The sequence below is a fragment of the Pinus tabuliformis genome, chromosome 1_2 (genome assembly GCF_031772625.1).
Source record: "Pinus tabuliformis cultivar Carrire ecotype Pingquan chromosome 1_2, CPIR1, whole genome shotgun sequence".
Classification (NCBI taxonomy): domain Eukaryota; kingdom Viridiplantae; phylum Streptophyta; class Pinopsida; order Pinales; family Pinaceae; genus Pinus; species Pinus tabuliformis.
The window spans coordinates 1,249,428,675-1,249,448,929 of record NC_142298.1 but is presented as its reverse complement, the minus strand read 5'-3'; the positions used below and the strand labels follow the sequence as shown (position 1 = coordinate 1,249,448,929).

Sequence of the window (20,255 nt, the reverse complement as noted above, 5' to 3'; positions counted from 1 at the left end):
CGTAGTGGATCTGAATCAGAAACCCCGGGGTGGAATGCAACAACCAATTTGGAAGCTCTACCTCGAGGGCATCACGGGAAGACAACAAGTCATTCCACTCTTCGCAGACTGGCCTCATTTTGACCAAAACCCTAATGGAATGGCTCTTCTAGGAGCCTTTGCCAGATGTCTATTTCCATTGGTAAAATATTGTTGGAATTTCTGATAATTCTAAACAAAACTGAAAAACAGAACAATACTCTGTTTTAACACAGTGGAAATAAAAATCTTTTGCAGAATATGGTGTTTCAGCAACGCAGTTTCGTAAGTTGTTGTTTGCAGTGTATCAGCAACGGTGTTTCAGCAATGCTAAAACTCCTGTATTAGCAACACTCTATTTTGACGTCAAGACTATTTTCTAGTTACGGTGTAATAGCAACACGCAAATATTCTGGTTACGGTATAACAACAACGTGCAAATAAAACTTATATTTATAAATAGTAAACCAACTGATACAAAAACATCTTCCTCTTAACAGAGGGATTCACCAATGACTATGCTGAAAAACATCTTCCTCTTGACAGAGGGATTACAACAGGAACGCTTCAGTTCCACAAACCAATTTCTCACTATCTGAAAATTACAGTTTTAGCACTGTTGTGCGTTAGAGAAAAGAACTCTCTATCATTATTCTAACCTAAAACAAAATTGTTGTTCATTACATTTATATGTTGAAACATATTCGAGTTTAAACAATAAAATAAAAAAATATATATTCTAAAACTTATCTGCGTATTGAATGCAGCAAGCGGTGACGCCTTTTGAAGAAATGAAGTGGGCTGTTGCAGGGGAATTTAATGCTAAAAATTCAATGCACATAAATGTGGAAAATATCAAGCACGACTTTGAGGCATCCAACAGTCTAGAATATCTACAGCAAATCAGATTTCTGTCCAGCTGTTTATGTTGCAGTTGGAATTAAATTCCAACAAATATCTATAAATCTCTTTCGGAGTTACTCCACGCCCTTCTACTTGGTGCGATCTGGTATGATATTCGGATATCTGGTATGATATGGAGATATTTATGGATGTATTCATTCTCCAGTCACTACGATTATCAGCCCACTTCTGTTCACCAAAAGGTAGGATGAACGGTAGAATATAACGGAAAGTGGCCTTTTGGGGTTAGCTTACACCACATTTCATTTTTTTCAACTTCATTCAACGTCCACATGTGAACATCAACAGAATCACGTCTGTAAATTGCACACAATTTAAGTACCACAACTTGCCCATGGTGTTCACATCAATTCCCTCGAGAGATCTTTGTGCATCCCTTTGGTGGTGCCATTTCTGTCCAAAGTCCATCAACAATATTGAACACTATGATGAGATTGCGATTGGAAGCGAGAGTAGCCTTGTGAAATTTTCCTTTATAGAAAATACCCTTTCGACAAGGCCGAATATGGTTAGGGACCTTTGTGGAAACTTGACTCCAAGCATTGGATTCTGAATCATAAATACACATCACATTTGTTCTATCCCCATTGGAATATGAATATCCGAGTAGGAGAATGCAACGCCGTGTGAAGGCATCAAAAGTCATTCCACTGAAAGTGAAGGAGGCAGCACGTATTGCAGGAGGACGAGGCAGCCGTCTCAAATTCTTGGTACCATCAAAAGATCTGACTGATCCCATTTTCTATGACAACAAAAGATTCCCCTGCAAGTATCCACAATGACGTGATTGACATTATTGACAAATTTGGAAGCTCTACTTGGAGGGCATCATGGGAAGACAACAGATCATTCCATTGTTTGCATACCGTCCTCATTTTTCCGAGAACCATAATGCAAGAGCTCTTCTAGGAGACTTTGCCAGATGTTTATTTCCATTGCTAAAATATCTTTAAATCTCTTTCGGAGCTACTCCACCCCCTTCTACTCGATGCGATCCGGTATGATATTCGGATATCACTCTCACATTCACAAGTTATATCATAAGAAATGAAAAATAAAATATAAATTATTATAGATTTATTTTAAATACTGATCTAATAAAATAGGGATTTAATTTTTAATAAAAGATAACAAAATTATACATCATATTAAACTAGACACTAGAATTTCCACTCAATAATAACCTTTTCCAAATACAAATTTGTTCAAGCCGGGTCAAACGAATATGGTCAATGACACTAATTTTTGCGGTCGAGGTTCCTCTTAGGTAATGGTCGGTCAAGGTTCCTCTTAGGTAATGGTCTCTCGCGCAGCGTGTGTAGTTGAACCAATTAAATAATGGATATAAATTACAATTTATATATTCTAAAATGGATTTGATATAACACTGTCTTAAGAAGCATATTTTAATGGTTTTTTCAAGAGTGCGGAGTTTAATCATAAAAGAGAACTAATCCACTAGTCTCACAAGAGAAAGTATTTTAATTAATTTTTTTGATGGTGTAAATGTGAAGTTAGCTTTGTAAATCTAGACTTTATTTGGGTGGAGTAAGTATTTAAGATAAATTTATATGGGTATATTTTTATTTTTACTTTTTAAATATAAATTTAGTTTTATTCATATTTATTACTAGCAATTTCCCCAAAAGGTGCAAAGAGATGCCCATAAGATTTTAAAATTGAAAAAGTTGTACTTTGATTATAATTTTGGAGCAAATAAGTTTTGCCACATCACCTAAATTTAGTTTATCTATAAGTTTGTCCACCTTGTTAGGATCCTCAAATTGAGAAGAAGTTGTAGTTTGTGTTTCGCAATCATGCTCTTGAAACATTAAATATAATATGACATTTTTAGTCTCAAAAAACTAGAAAATTTAGTTTATCTATAAGTTTGTCCATTTTGTAAGGATCGTCAAATTGAGAGGATGTTGTAGTTTGTGTTCCATAATCATTCTCTTAAAACATTAATTATAACATGAAATATTGTAGTCTCAAAAAACTGGGAAAATGATTTTATGTCATTGTGAACAAATAATGAGTAGAAATATTAAAAGAATTTATGAATAATGAAGTAAATGAAATATTAAAATTATATCTTACTTGGGACAAGCACTCATAGATTTGATACAAACTGCTCCTTTTTAAATAAATTCAAAACATATTAAAAATATATATTTATATATAAATAAGACTTCTCAACCTTTCTCTAAAAAATGTTCATTATCGTTTATAAACAATTTCTTATTAAATAAAACAAACTATTCCTTACAAAATAGAATTGAAAATAAACGAAAATTTGTATTTCTCATTTTTTTTCTTCTTTAATCTTAATCTAGCTTAAAAATTATTCTTTATTACAGTATGAAATCTTATTTTCAAATACTCCAATAATTGTATCTTTTTAAAGTTTCCCTTTTTAAATTAATTTTATTAAAAAGCCTTTTATCTATAATTAAATCGAACTTACAAAATGGTTGCCACATTGTTTCCCTACTCTGCAGAAAAGATGTGCCCTCTAGGTAACCAACTCCAACTGAAAAACAACTCTTGAGTGTTGTGAATTGGGCTATATCTTGAAGATATTTTGAAGATTAAAGAATATCTTCTTGTGATTAGGTCTTGTAGGAGGGATTTGTGAAAATTTCCAAGCCTAAGTGATTAATTCTTTATGATTTCAATAAATCAACTAATTGTTGAATTTAATCAATATAAAAATAAATATTAATAGCTGAAAATTAATCACTCAAGTATAAAAAACAATTTCACACAAACTACTCATTCAATATTAAAATCAATTTCACAGATATGTAATTACTAATGCAGGATTCACTTTTCATTCCTTATTAAAAAATCCTACAGAGTCACCAAAACAACCCTACAGAGTCAAGAGGTATGCACAACTTTTCCATAATGATATATGGATCCGTCTAATAATAGGTTGTATGGAAGCACTCTCTCTTTTCCTGTCACTCAATCTAGTCAGTTGTTACAATGATGAAAGTCTTCCATTTAAGTTGTCTTTATACTTTTATTTGGAGATCTATTTTTGAAACTAGTAATGTATGAGATATGGAATCAATTTTTAGATATGTTTTTTTATAACAAGTAAATTACAAAGAAAAGTTAATTTCTCATTTTTCCTGATACTATTCAAACTATTCCCATTAAAAATGTGTGAAGTTTCATGTCTAAACTCTAATTCTTAGGCACCTAAACCTCACCTTTTGGATGTGGCTTGACTTTCTTTCTCATATGACTACTTGTTACAAGAGAGAAAAATGATATGCTGCATAGAACAGTACAAGAATACAAATAATTTCAAATTGCACTTTAGTGATTATGCAGTAAAATAAATAAAACTTAAAAATTGTGTCATAGTCATTCACTAAGTTCATCGTCTCATGCAACTTGAAGTAAGCCTTTGGGAGTTTTCAAGAGGAAATCAGTTAATCAAGTGTTAGTGAAGTTTAGGTCCTTGGATGATAGTGACAACAAAGCATTATAATGCATGATTATACAAATGATTACGAAGAAAGAATGAATCTTATTTACCAGTTATGTGTTAATCTCTTGTTACCTATTTCATATGTATACATTTCTAAAGAGGGTTATCATTCCTAAAGCATATTTGATATGCAGATTTAAAAGACATTGGTTGAAAGGCCCAAAAGCAAGTACATAGTGTCTAAGTTTATTGCCTTCATGTGATGTGCATCTACTACAGGAGGATCCAAGCAAGTAGCTAGGCAGTGGAGCAAGTGGGAGTGATGACATCAAAGGTGTTGGAACTACTACACACCTACATGTGGACTCTTATTTAGAGCATGGGACTACATGCAAGATTCCTTTTGCATGATTTACTCCTTGATTTGCTCATTCTTTAACTCCACAACTGGTTAGTTCTTCTGCATGATTTACTCCCTGATTTATTCCTTCTTTCACTCCGCAACTGGCTAGTTATCTCCGGAACTTGTTGTAGGTGTTGAGTCTTCTCATTGATCACCAATATGGTGCATTACCTTGGGATCTTCACCCAGTAATGCTATATCATGAGCATTGTAACCTATTTTCTAATGAACCATTCTTTTCTTCTTTCGATTTTCTTTTAGTGTTTTTGCTCTGTAAAGCTGTGTGTTCAACGTTTACTAGCTAGATTCATCTGTGCAGTTTTTCTAACACATTTACATGGTATTAGAGCCGACAGGTTGCTAGATAAAAGGTGCACTAGTACTTTATTTTGTAGGTATTACAACTTGGATATCAAAGATCGACAGAAAAATGGAGTTTCGCAAAGCATCAATCCTAACATCGTACAACTATCACGAATGGAAGGACCAAATGACTCTATACTTTCATCATAAAGGGTTGTACAAGATTACCATGGCTACAGAAGTGGAACCCACTTCAGCCATAGAGAAATCCAAGTACCTCAACTATATGGATAAGGCCCACGGATCCATATGCATGTGCATCTCTCCAGAGTTGCAGTTTCATCTATCTACCTGCAATACTCCCAATGAGATTTGGAAAAAGGTTGAAGATCTCTACAAGAAACATGGTGAGATGAAAGGACATCAGCTCAAACTATGATAGAGTTCAAGACTTCTTCACCAAATATAATGATATATTGTTGCAACTCAAGGGTTGTGGAATTCACAAATCCAAGGAGGAGAGTCGCCGAGTTCTCTCTAATATGTCAAAGCTCAGACCGAAATACTCCATCTTTGTGTCTACATTTCATATAGTAAGGCTCACAACAGGTAAATCCCACACTATGCCTTCTCTCAAAGAATTTATGGAGTCCCTTATTTTTGAGCAAGATAAACTCATTAGCATGGGGAAAATCAAACCTCCAAAAGCGCATGCACTTGCTGTGCATGATGGCAGCCACAATAAAAATCATAGATCTGATTCAAATCAGAAAAATCAGCAGCAAAAAGACAAGGGAAAAGCGCATTCCCATCCAAAGAAGGAAGGGTACACCAAGCCCTTCAATGACTCCTCTAGCTCGAGAAATGAGAAAGGGAAGAAAGGAAATAGATGCACCTACTGTCAAAGAGGATTCCATCCAGAATCCTCTTGCATGAAGAAACAAATTCACCAAATGGTAGAAATCCATCAAAAGCACAATCTTGGGTACCACATCCCTCAGGGCGCCAAGAAGAAAACTGAGGATCCGCCACACAAGAAAGGTAACAATTTTCATGCTTTAGTTGCAATTAATTCTTCTCCTGATGCATGGATTATAGATTTTGTTGCATCACATCATATGGCTGCCACAAAGGAAGTCTATTCCTCTTTTAATGCATGCAAAGGACCTCCCATCCTCATGGGAGATGACTCACCTATTGAGGTCACCGGAAAAGGTAGAGTGGAACTTTTACACGGAACCTTTGAAGATGTGCTTCATGTTCCAAAACTTTCAGTAAACCTGCTTTTAGTTTATCATATCACTCATTTCGGCACTGGAAAGAGAGTGGAATTCACTCCAGATGCAGTGAACATATATGATCTACATAGTAGCTCCAAAGTTGCAACTGGTGAGGTAAACAATGGAACTAGACTGTATACATTTTCTGAATTTATTGAATCTAAATCCTCCTTATTGCTTACACACGTTGATGCTAGTAGTAGGATTTGGCACGAGAGGTTTGGTCACTTAAATTACAGGTATATGCAGCAGCTAAGCAAGAATGAGATAGTGGAAGGCTTGCCAAATATTGGTTTCTCCAAAGGAGTTTGTGAAGGGTGTGTCCTTGGCAAACATCCTAGAGAGAAGTTTGACACCGGCAAGACTCACAGAGCATCCTCTCTCATTGATATGATCCATAGTGATCTCATGGGGCCTTTTCCTCATCCTTCCATCAACAAAGCAAGGTATGTGCTGACATTTATTGATGATTTCTCACGGTATACTTGGGTGTATCTTCTAAGGGCCAAATCTGAAGTTTTTGCGCACTTAGAAGATTTCAAAGCACTAGTTGAGACACAGTCAGAGAGAAATATCAAAGCCCTTCACATAGACAATGGGGGGGAATATGTTAACACAACACTTCGGAACCTTTGCCATCAGTCTGGCATACAGTTGCAGTACACAGTTCCATACACTCCGCAGCAGAACGAAGTTGCTGAGAGAAAGAACCAATCTCTCAAAGAGATGGCTTCCTGCATGTTGCATGCTAAGTAACTGCCTCATAAGCTATGGGTTGAAGCACTTAATTGTGCTAATTACATCCAGAATAGATATACTCATAGGTATGTCAAGGATCAGACCCCCTTTGAGGCTTGGAGCGGCACTAAACCAGACGTCACCCACTTCCATGTTTTTGGCTCCCGAGCATGGGCCAGGATCCCCTCCGAAAAGAGGAAATCTCTTGATCCACAGAGCATTGAGTGCATCTTTGTCAGATACCCTAATGGTGTGAAGGGATACCGACTCCTGATTCCCTCTACGGACAAGCTCATTATTGAAAGAAGTATCAAATTTGAGGAAAGTCTCTCGCATGCACCTCAATCACCGCATGCAGACACCTTTTATCTACCTCATGTCCGAGATGATGACTCGGTACACTCAGATGCAGATACAGAGCATGCAGATGTCGAGGTAGAGCATGCAGATGCATAGACAGAGTCTTCAGATGCAAATCTAGTGCATGCAAATGATGATCCACATCCAAGTCCAGATCAGGCTTCTAGCAGTGAATCATATTCCCCTGTCAAAAATCAGAGAACAAGGAGCTTACGTGAGATATATGCACAAGACCACCCAGCTACTAGAAATGGTCTTGTCAGGGATAATTCGGATCTGTAGAGGACTAGCTCAGAGTTTATTGAGCCTCCTCTTATCCTCGCTGCCACTGAACCATCACCATCCTGGCATTATCATTTGGTTCAGTCTTCTGATGATCCACAGTCTTATGGTGAGGCTGCTGGGCATCCATTTTTGGAGTCCGCCATGGAGGAGGAGTATAACTCCATCCTCGAGAACCAGACTTGGGATCTGGTCCCCATTCCTTCAAGAAGGAAACTTGTCTGATGCAAAGGGGTCTAGAGGACCAAGAGTGTTGTAGATGGGAAAATCACCAGACGAAAAGCAAGGCTATTAGCCAAAGGCTTCCAACGTGTTCACATAAATTCCCCGGAGAAATTTTTGTGCATCCCTCTGGTGGTGCCATTTCTGTCCAAAGTCCATCAACAATATTGAACGCCATGATGAGATTACGATTGCGATTGCGATGGGAAGCGAGAGTAGCCCAGTGAAATTTTCCTTTACATTAAATACCCTTTCCACAAGGCCGAATATGGTCGGGGACAATCGTGGAAACTTGAGTCCAGGCGTTGGATTCTGAATCATAAATACACATCACATTTGTTCTATCCCTATCAGAATACGAATTTCCTAGCACGAGAATGCAACGCCGTGTGGAGGCATCGAAGGTCATTCCACTGAAAGTGAAGGAGGTAGCAGGAGGAACAGGCAGCCGTCTCCAATTCTGGGTACCAGAAATGCCTATCGAAAGATCCCATTGAAACCCTTTTGTATGACAACAGAAGATGCCCTTGCAAGTATCAACAACGACCTGATCGAGCAAAGGAACTTTGTAGATTGCCGAACCACCTCCTTCCACAACCCAATATTCCACATCATCTTGCAGATCCCAGTGGAATGCAGTGACCAATTTGGAAGCTTTACTTGGAGGGCATTACGGGAAGACAACAGATCATTCCACTGTTTGCAGACTGACCTCATTTTGCCCAGAACCTTAATGGGCAGCCTCGCTAAAACACTATGCAGCACGTCTTCTGGGAGCCTTTCCCAGACTTTTGTTTCCATTGCTAAACTATCCGTAAATATCTTTCGGAGTTACTCCACACCCTTCTGCGCGGTCCGATCTGTTCTGATCTTTGGATATGGCTCTCACCTTCACAAATTATATCATAAGAAATGAACATTAAAATATAAACCATTATAGATTTACTTTTAAATACGGATGGAATAAAATAGGAATTCAAATTTTTAACTGTAAATTTAGCTAACATTATTTAAAATATTTGAATAATTATTTAAGGTTTTTATTTTTTATAAATTTTTGTTTTATATTATGGCCGTAGAATCAGTCTCTAGCCTCAATAATTAATTTTTTTTATCTTTATTTTTTATTTTTATAAATATTTGTTTTATTTTTATTCGCATAATTTATATTATGGGTGTAGAATCAGCATTTAGCTCAATAATGAACCCTTTAACAAAATAAAGTACAATTTATATTATTTTAAAATGAATTTGGTGAGAGGCACCAATTTTTGTTGTCGAAGGTCTTCTTAGGTAACGGTTTGGGGAAGTGGGTAGCCAAAATAGTCCAGGAGTACAAATGCAAGGAGAGAGGAAAGAGGGAATCAATGGTTTGAATTATCAAGGAGCAGGGGTAGTTTTGCAGAGGATTAAGGTCTGGTTAGCAGAGGAATGTGCTGAAATTGCTGAACAATATCTAACAGATCGTGAAGGATGGATGGAAGCCTCAGTCCAAGAGGTTTCAAATGGAGATCTTTCGGAGCAATATTGCAGTGATCTCACATTTCGATCAAGAGATCATATCTTGGATAACCAAATGCATGTAATTCCAATGCGCTAGTCTAGAAGATTCTCTAGACGGGTGGAATTGGAGCAGAGAAACAAGATGAATGAAGGGCCAGCAAGGGAACATGACAAGTTGGTGGTAGTCATTATAGAGTATATCTTGGCACTTTTTGTTCATAAAAGTGAGCTTCCTTTTGCTCATGGTAACTTGTATGTGGATCCCTATGTTGCATTTGTACACCCTCAGGCTCGAGAGTATATCTTGGCACTTTTTGTTCATAAAAGTGAGCTTCCTTTTGCTCATGGTAACTTGTATGTGGATCCCTATGTTGTGTTTGTACACCCTCAGGCTCGCAGATTTTTGTGGCCTTGTTTGTGTGTATTCAAGGTGGTTTTGTGCTCAGAGAAACCTAGAGAAGTGCATGATTTGGTCGTGCAACACGTTTTGAGAGGCACCACAATTTTTGGGGGCTGCATAATTTCTTATTCAATTGAGGACTGTGTCATGATGAGAATCATTGGAGAAGGCGATGAATTCCATGAATGTTATAAGGATTTGACTACAAATATCATGTGAAAACTTCTCACTGACAATTGGAGACCTATCTCTTGCCTTATCTGGAATGTTTGGAATCGGTGCGAAGAATTCCTGAATTTGTAAAGAAGTTCCCATTTCTCCCGCAGAAGGGGCACACTCAAGAATGGTCTCCATTTGAAGAAGGTAGGGCTACTGCTTCGTTTTCATCTCCTTTTCGACCATGTCGCCATGGAATTGTGAAGAATTGGAAAATGTTTCCGAGTATTATAACAGAAACTTCAAATTCTCAGTTGGAATTTTTTAATACTCAATGCTTTGGGATTGGTTATACTGGCAAACAACTTCCATAACACGAACTAGCATCTCATTTTCACACTCAGTTCCAGCTACTACTAACTTAGGAAGTCTTGAAATTTATCACAGAAACTCTTCAAGAGTGTTCTCGGGTTTCAATGATGATAAAACCTTTTCATTTGAATTTTGCTTCTACGAATCCACAGAGAGGAGAGATATGGAAGGGTTAAAACCATAAGTACTCCCTCAACAACCCACAAGGTGGATGGAAACGGATAATCCAAACAAGCTCTAAGCGTTGGAGAAGTATAGGTTGAAGCCTTACGTTGTAAACGTCGAATTCATCACGCAAGTCCTTGGTCAAGTTCGAAACATAGCTGAGGATTTTTGGCTAAATTTCGAAATTAGATCAAGCTTTTCTACAGTGTTTGGTTACAGAATATCAGTGGAGCAAGAAGACATTTTTCAGAACAATAGGCTTGCTTAACAAAGGCCAAAATTTGGGTTACTGGTTCGCAAGTAGATTGAAAGAATTGTGTGGAGTTGATGACACAAGGTTCATGCACGAGTTCCCTATCGATATGATCAATGATGGAACTACAAGGTACGTGGCTTCTCTGGTTATGGAGCATCTCTCAGGAATTTCTGATGTTTCTCATTGCAACTATGGATTTCTTGATGCCATTGAAGAAGGCATGAATGGAAACGTCATAATTGGTCTGCCCATATTACTAAAAAGTTGGTAAGCGTCAAGAATTTCAACCGAAAGGGCCTCATTTCAGGAACAAAGGAAACCCAATATGGATTTTACTATAGGGTTGTCATTGCATTGCTTGTTAGAGAGCAGACACTTGATTTGTGGAATCAGGTTGTAGGAAATGGGGGGTTGGATTTTGAATTGTTGAAGAAGAGAAAATTGATTGAAATCACTGGGTTGTAGGATATGGAGTTGTTGAAGAAGAGGAGAGTGAATAAAATCAGTGGGATGGAGGATAATGAATTGTTAAATATGGGGAACACGAAAGGGGAGGGGAAGATTGAAGATGGAGAAGGAGATCAATGTTGGGAGAAATGGTAGAAGTTGTTGCCACGGGTGGATTTGGAAGGGGGGAGTGTCGATAGTGAAGGAGTACAAATGCAAAAGGGAGTGGAGAGAAAGGATGGGGGAATGAATAGTTTGGATTCTCCAGTTGAAGGGGTAGTTTTGCGGAGAATAAAGGTCAAGTTAGTTGACGAATGTGCTGAAACTATGGAACAATATCTTGCGGACTGCTAACTTTGGCAGTTTGAAATGTATCATGGAATCTCATCAAGAGTATTATGAGTGAATCAAATAATTAGGACGGAGGATAATGAATTGTTAAAGATGGGGAACATGAAAGGGGAGGGGAAGATTGAAGAGAGAGAAGGAGATCAATGTGGGGATAAATGGCAAAAGTTGTTGCCAATAGTGGATTAGGAAGGGAGGAGTGCTGATAATGAAGGAGTATGAATGCGAAAGGGAGTGGAGAGGAAGGATGGTAGAATGATTAGTTTGGATTCTTGAGTTTCAGGGACAGTTTTGTGGAGAAACAAGGTCAGGTTAGCTGATGAATGTGTTGAAACTATGGAACAATATCTTGTAGCCTACTAACTTTGGCAGTTTTGAAATGTATCATGGAATCTCATCAAGTGTATTCTTTGGTTTTAGTGATCAGATCGAGAGTTACAACAATAGTAGTTATACGAGGGAATTGATTAATCAGGGTGTTGACAATATGAAGTATATGAGGGAACAGAATTAGGGGAAGGCTGATTTACATAACATGACTTGTGAAAAGGAAAAAATTGGAAAAGAAACTACAAGAAAAGGAGCGTTATCTACAGAAAGTGGTAGAAGTCTTAATATAGTAAATGAAGAAAAGAAAAATGCAGAGGAGAAAAAATTTGACTTATCAAAAGCATTTCTAGAAAGGGGTAGGGATTTGAAACAGGTGAAATTAGAGAAGAACTTGAAAATAAAACAAAGAGAAAACATTATTTGTTCTTTGCATGGAACTATCCAAGTTCTGCAAGAAAATTTAGGAAGTTTTGAGAAGAACCAGGAATTTGAAATGTTTGTCGAGAGGGAAGTTGAGAAAGTCAAAGAAACAACTCAAATTTGTTCCACTTTGACAACATTTCCTGGACTGAAACAAGAAGAGCATCTTGTGATTGGAACACAAAAGATGATTAAAGAGTTGAGGCAGCAATGGAAAGTAAAATATCAATCAAAACCTCATCAGTTTATGTTGATAATTATTTCAGATGTTCAACAGTTGACAGTGGAACCTTACCAGCAAATTAGTAAGAAGGGCACAAGTTCTTATATAGCTGGAGATGAGAGCACAATTGATAGAAGTCATATTCTTCTGAGAAGTGATACTTAGGCTCTAAATTGTTCTATTTTCATGGAGTAGTGGAAAACTACAGGGGATCACCGTATATGGTATGTGAAATAATGCACTAATTTTTTGTTATGTCAAAACTACTTTTTTTTTTGTCAAAACTATTAGAAAAGTTCAACAATGTCTTCTCTATCAATCCAAAGTATTTAACACTACTTTCTATCAGTAAATTAATGTATACAACATAAAATATTGATAATGGGGGAAATCTGGATTTGTGATGCTTTTCGGAAAGAAAATTACTGAAACTCTAATATAAGCTGGTTATGTGTAGAAGCCAAAACTTGTCTCTAGAAACATATAGAGGGCCACAAAAGTTAGAAAATTTTATCTTGTAAGGAATTTACATCTACGTTCTTTAAAATTTGATGCATATCTATAAGCATCTAAAAACATAGAGAGGTTCACAGGAGGTAGAAACTTTCAACTTGTAAGAAATTTACATCTATGTCCTTTACAATTTGATGCATATCTATAAGGAAATAAAAACAGAGATATCCACCTCTTTTTCATATCTAATTTAATGACCATTACCATTCAAAAACACCATAATCTCTATTAGAGAAAGCTAAATAATCTTTTGCTTTTTTGTTTTGCAATTGAAAATAGCTTTCTGTAATAAAAAAAACTTATGTTACAACTCTTTTTTACATTAAAAAGAAGAGCCGCTGCAAAGACAAAAGGATTTAATTCTGTGCTAGTAAGGGGTAGGGTGTGTGAATTAGTTTGCAGTAGTCGCAGGAGGCAATACTAAGACAAGACAGGCATATCCCATGTTATTGTAACTAGTTTGAAGTGATCTAACTTGTGCCATGTTGATGAGTAAGTGTAGCGAAGGAGGCATGTTTGTGGACTGTTGTTCCAGAATATAGAAGTCAATGAGAATGATGACGAGAATGTGGGTAGGTGCCTAATAAGCATGCGTTATGTTCTACCCCTAATCATCATCAGCTCAAAATAAAAAACAAACACAACCATATAGTGGAAGGCCAATATGGTTGCAGCACCATGAGCCTTTATGATAATGGGAGGTTCCTTTGCCAATTTGATATTATGTGTCCCTCAAAGGCATCCTACAATTGATCATAAGCCTTGGAAAACTACTCTCGTGCAAACTTGTACAAAATTGTGATCAAATCCAGAGTTACAACAATAGTAATTATACGAGGGAGTTAATTAATCAGGGTGTTGACAATATGAAGTATATGAGGGAACAAAATTAGGGGAAGGTTGATTTACATAAAATGACTTGTGCAAAGGAAAAAATTGGAAAAGAAACTACAAGAAAAGGAGCGCTATCTACAAAAAGTGGTAGAAGTCTTAATATAGTAAATGAAGAAAAGAAATGCAGAGGAGAAAAACTCTGACTTATCAAAAGCATTTCTAGAAAGGGGTACGGCTTTGAAACAGGTGAAATTAGAGAAGAACTTGAAATAAAATAGAGAGCAAACATTATTTGTTGTTTGCGGGGAACTATCCAAGTTTTGCAAGAAAAGTTAGGAAGTTTCGAGAAGAACTAAGAATTTGAAATGTTTGTCGAGAGGGAAGTTGAGAAAGTCAAAGAAACAACTCAAATTCGTTCCACTTTGACAACATTTCCTGGACTAAAACAAGAAGAGCATCTTGTGATTGGAACACAAAAGATGATTAAAGAGTCGAGGCAGCAATGGCAAGTAAAACATCAATCAAAACCTCATCAGTTTATGTTGATAATTAGTCTAGATGTTCAATAGCCGATAGTGGAACCTTACCAGCAAATCAGTAAGAAGAGCACAAGTTCTCATATAGTTGGAGATGAGAGACAACTGATAGAAGTCATATTCTTTTGAAAAGTGCTACTAAGGCTCTAAATTGTTCTATTTGCATGGAGCAGTGGACAACTGCAAGGGATGACCGTATATGGTATGTGAAATAATGCTACTAATTTTTTGTTGTGTCAAAACTATTAGAAATGTTCAACAATGTTTTCTCTAGCATTCCAAAGGCTTTAACACTACCTTCTATCAGTAATTTAATGTATACAACATAAAATATTGATAATGGGTGAAATCTAGATTGTGATGCTTTTCACAAAGAAAATTACTAAAACTTTAATATAAGCTGGTTATGTGTAGAAACCAAAACTTGTCTCTAAAAACATATAGAGGGATAGAGAAGGTAGAAACTTTCAACTTGTAAGGAATTTACATCTATGTTCTTCACAATTTGATGCATATCTGTAAGGATCTAAAAACATAGAGAGGTTCACAGGAGGTAGAAACTTTCAACTTGTAAGAAATTTACATCTACGTTCATAACTAATTTAATAACCATTACCATTCACAAACACCACAATCTCTAGTAGAGAAAGCTAAATAATCTTTTGCATTTTTGTTTTGCAATTGAAAATAGCTTTTTTTAATAAAAAATCCATTATGTTACAACTCTTTTTTACATTAAAAAGAAGATCCACTGCAAAGACTAGGAGGATTTAATTTTGTGCCAGTAAGGGATAGGCTGTGTGAAGTAGTTTGCAGTAGTCACAGGAGGCAATACTAAGACAAGACAGGCATATCCCATGTTATTGTAACTGGTTTGAAGTGAGCTAACTTGTGCCATATTGGTGAGTAAGTGTAGAAAAGGAGGCATGTTTGTGGACTATTTTTCCAGAATACAAAAGTCAATGAGAATGATGATGAGAATGTTGGTAGGTGCCTAATAAGCATGCATTATGTTCTACCCCTAATCATCATCAACTCAAAATAAAAAACAAACACAGCCATACAGTGGAAGGCCAATATGGTTGCAGCAATATGAGCCATTATGATAATGGGATGTTCGTTTACTAATTTGATATTATGTGTCCCTCAAAGGCATCTTACAATTGATCATAAGCCTTGGAAAACTCCTCTCATGCAAACTTGTGCAAAATTCAAACACATATGAAAGTGTCATTGGAAATTCTTATGGCATTTCCTTTGCAGGATCTAGTGCAAATGCTAGTATATTTTCCCCCATATATTAATTTATAGGAGTTGTGTTTAGTCCAACTTTTTGGACTTTTCGGTGTTGGAACTGCGGAAAATTTTGAGGTGAAATCTTAGTATGTGCTATTTAGACTAGGTTGTTGATTCAATAAATTCCTGTCGGATTTTAAAGAAATTAGGCCCGAAAAACCTATCGAAAATTTGAACCTTGCTTTAATGGTATACATAATACATTATAGCATGGAAATTACCATTTAAACTACTCCTATGATCATTCTTATTTCATTATTGATCAAATTTATTTGAATATATCAATATAAATTATTTTATATATTAATTTTCTTTTCACAATCTTACTAAATAATACTTTCTTAACTTATTATTAATTTTGACATACCATAAACACATTTTTTGGGCTTATTTTCGAAATTTTAAAATTTCTCTGGGCCTTTCATCTCCTCGATGTTGTACTGCAACAATCCTTGCTGCCTTCCTCTCCTTGGCTAGATGCTTCTTTTTGTGTCTTAATTCCTAAATTTTAGATTTCTTATTCTTAGACTCAACTAATACATTTATATAGTATTCTAAGGTGAGTATCTTTGAACTTCGACCCAAGTGAAGACTACCCAATGGCCCTTGCTTTTTTTTCTTCGACAATCTCTCTACTAGTACCTTTAGGAACCGGCCAAATAACTTCTCTGCCCCTCCCACCTACATTTCATTTCTTGGCAATTGATTGAACTATATTGTCATCTTCACTTGATGCCTGATTATGTTCTTCATATTCTTCCACTACTCTATTGTCCATAAAAAAAATGAACAATTTGTTGGCTGTGAAGTAATGTTCATTCTCTGTTCGTTGGTTCTTGAGACACTATGTTCGTTCAAATTAATCATGGCTTCTGTCATCCATGATGGTGGGGTTTCTTGGCTTGGAAATGTCAATTCGTCACTGTTGCTTCCTAGTGCAATATCAACAATGTCCTTTTCAAATACATCTTTATTGTCAACTGCATGTTCAATAATTTCATTAACAATATGAGCAGCAGAAGTTCCATGTGCTTGAGTTGGTAGAACAACCTCCATGTTACTATCAATTTCATCATGATTATATTGTGTTTCACATACATGTTCATCATCATCACCATATAAGTGTCCTCGAGAGAGGGAAATCATACTATCAGTTGCAACCACATCACCCTGTTCATTTACTTAACCTTGCACTTCAACTCTTGTTTCAACATGCCCTTCCTCCTAACCATCCACATGAAACACTTGGATAAAACCAATATCATGCATAAGAGCATCATAATTCGTTTTCCAGATTCCTGTCCTAAATCCAACCTTGATATTTAATGATGTGAGAACCATTTAAACTCTTTAATTGCAAGATCTACTAGCTCGAACCTTTTCACATCAACCCCCATTTTTTTTTGCTTCCATGCAACATGCTCTTACCTGAAATAGTTTTTGAAAGGGCCAAACACACTAACATCAAGGGGTTGTAACCTTTGAGTGGGATGAACAGGCAATGTTAACTAGTCGATGCCCAAAATTTTTGCTTCCTCAATTGTTTATATAACAATGTGACTTCCATGGCCATCTAATATTAATAGGTGGTTGTCATTAAATTTTTTAGCCTCATGTTTGCCAATATTGTTATTGCTAATCATCACAGCCTCATGGCATGGAAGAATTTGTTAGCAGCCTTCCTTCCATGATAGAAACCGACCTGCACTCCACTAATTAGACCGTATGCCACCTATCCTTTGTAGGCTGCCACTTGTCATTGTTGGTGGGAGTTATAATGTTTTGCATTCAATGAGGGTCTAGGTTTTATTCCGACCCATTTTATTTGATGTATTTCCGACCTTGTATTATCTTATCTGGTTTGGGTGTGTGGGAATTTTGATATTTTGGGAATCGTTCTGAGTTTGTCAAATTTATTGTAGGAATGGTTGTGACTTTGTCAATACTAGTATTCTAATAGATAAGATGTTGATCAGGTATTAAAATTTATTGTGAGAATGGTTCTAAGTTTGTTAATACTCTTATTCCTCTTGATAACACTCTTTAGGCATGAAGAAAGCTCTTAGAGGAATTTCAACTAAAAAAAGTGACACCTATTTTATTTTCTAGTTAAGATGTTGATCTAGGTTAATTACACTTTTTTGAGTTGAATTGAATCTTTAAATATTGAAAACCATAAAGTATCGATTTGGAGTCAACAAGGTTGGAGACACTCACATCCATCCTACGCTTGGATTGGGAAGACAAGGTAATTTTGCAAGTTGTTTGGGTGTTGAGGGTAGCCTTAGTTGTGCTCTTGGACCTAGTTATAAAGTGCAGTGCCTTAGTGTTATTTCAATTAAATTAAATCCTTAACTTTTCAAAACTGTAAACTCTCCATTTTCTGCTATATCATTATCTCTTCGCTAGAGTTCTTTTTGGAAAACACTTTGCTTGACTATAATTTTGAATTAAATTAATTATAAAAGAAGATAAACATAAGGAAGGAAAGAAGAGGATGAGGGGGGCTCTGATGGCGCACACACGTGAAGGTCTCGGCTAAAGGGTTTCACCGAGATCTACTGCAGCAACGATGCAGCTAGGGTTTTCACAGCTATCACCGTTGCGGTCACTGATCAGAGACAATCTCGCATCAACTCCACCATTGGATTCTCCACCCATCGCTTTCGGTCGCCGTTCAGGAGACAGTTATGGCAGACATTATGGAGCTAGAGGCGGTGGACTACTTGGAGGAGCCTTCACCGGACAAGGTTATATTCGGGAACCCCAGTTTTGCTGCTCGCTCGCAGTTCGCACCTTCCTCATCATCGACCGCACCGGATCTGCCGCAGTACCCGCCCTCCGTCTCACTGCCTGTTCATTGCACTCCTCAGTCCATTACAGGAGTGAACCCTATCGATTCTCCACAATTTGAGGTGCCCCCGCTCTTGCCAGGCTCTCTTCATTTTCTAGCTACCCACACTCCCCCTTCACCCTCTTTTGATTCGCTCGCCCACCCTCTCCTTTCGGCGGCCTCCCCTCCCCCGCCGGTACCCCCTGCATCCAATCCACCATCTTCGGGAGCCCGTCCTTCCGGCTGCTTCGAAAGTCCTGCTATCAAAATCAAGCCCGCAAAACCCTCATCTCTGGACGGTATAACAAACCCCTTGGTCGACCATCCGTCGGCTCCTCGCACCTGCAAAAAGAAGACCAAGTGCATAAAGGCTACGTCAGAAGACATCATCATCAGGTTCGACGAATCTAAGTCTCTCAGCGATCTCATGGACATGGCCAACACTGTTCTGGTAGGGCATGTCCGGGGCAGGGCATACTCGCCGAAACAACTTAAGCTATGGGTGAAGGAAATCTGGGGCGGTGTGCTATCTGACCTTTCTGAGGTCCATGTTCTCCCCAGAGGATGGTTTTCCCTACATTTCTCCAAGGAAGGTCACACTAATCTGGTTTTGTCCAGATACTGGCATATCGAAATGACCCCGGTCCTCCTCAAGAGATGGAGCCCCCTCTTTGATCCAAAACGAGAACAGATCGGAGCCGGACCGATTTGGGTGCGCCTGCCTGGCCTCCCTCTGCAGTTTTTGGCGGAAGAAGTTTTCATCAGGATCGGGAATGCCCTGGGGACATATCTGGATTACGATCGCACATTTGTTGAATCTGGGAATCAAACCCTAGCACATATATTGGTCCACTTAGACACTCGTGATGGACTCGAAGAACAGATCACACTTCAGTGGGGAAGGTGTATCAGGGTGCAGATCCTTGACTATGAAGGAGTCCACTTCTGATGCAGGCATTGTCACAAAGTTGGGCACCTTATAAAGGATTGTCCACTCATCAAGAAAGCTGAAGAATCACCGAGGGTTACTCCAGCTCCAACCAGAGCGACATCTCCTATTACCTCTCGACCTACCTCTTCAGGACTGCCCCCAGCGACTACCTCACCTACGGTCGTTCCGGGATTGCGGCAACCCTCTCTGCCAAGGACCAGGGCTCGCTCGGCAGCAGAAGCTGGTATGGTCTCGGGTACTCTTTCATCCCCCATTTTTTCTTCTATTGATGTGATGAATGATTGTGGTTCCACCTTACAGACCTCCATGGCACTGTGCATTATCATCCTCCCCCCTCATATGCACCTCAGAACCCATTATTACCACTTCCTCCCCTTTGGCTTGCCCCTCCCTATCAACCTCGGAACCCTCCCCTCCCCATACATATTTCCTCCGATCCAGGTCTCAAGCCAAATAGCCTCCCATCTGTCATTCGGGCCTGGGAATAGCGGTACCAGAGGGTGGGACCTTGACCACCAGGGGTAGGAAATCTCATCTATCAAAGGCTATTAAACAAGCTGGGGCAGAGGTAGTATCAGGTCGGCAATCCACCATTGACAGGGTCCTTAGAGCAGGACACACCCCGAGAGGTGTTCCCCCATGAAGTGCCTATCCTTCAATTGCAGAGGATTGGCTAGTTCCTCCAAGAAACTAGCC

General features: G+C 37.9%; 1 protein-coding gene across 1 annotated transcript; it reads right to left on the bottom strand.

The window, feature by feature from the left end:
- Positions 1-8,216: 8,216 nt before the first annotated feature.
- On the bottom strand, positions 8,217-8,776 carry LOC149210775 (uncharacterized). The gene is made up of 2 exons (XM_089399090.1): positions 8,636-8,776; positions 8,217-8,522 (listed from the first exon to the last, which is right to left on the bottom strand). Exons 1-2 carry the CDS (start codon positions 8,774-8,776, stop codon positions 8,217-8,219), a joined length of 447 nt encoding a protein of 148 aa, XP_089255216.1.
- Positions 8,777-20,255: the final 11,479 nt, after the last annotated feature.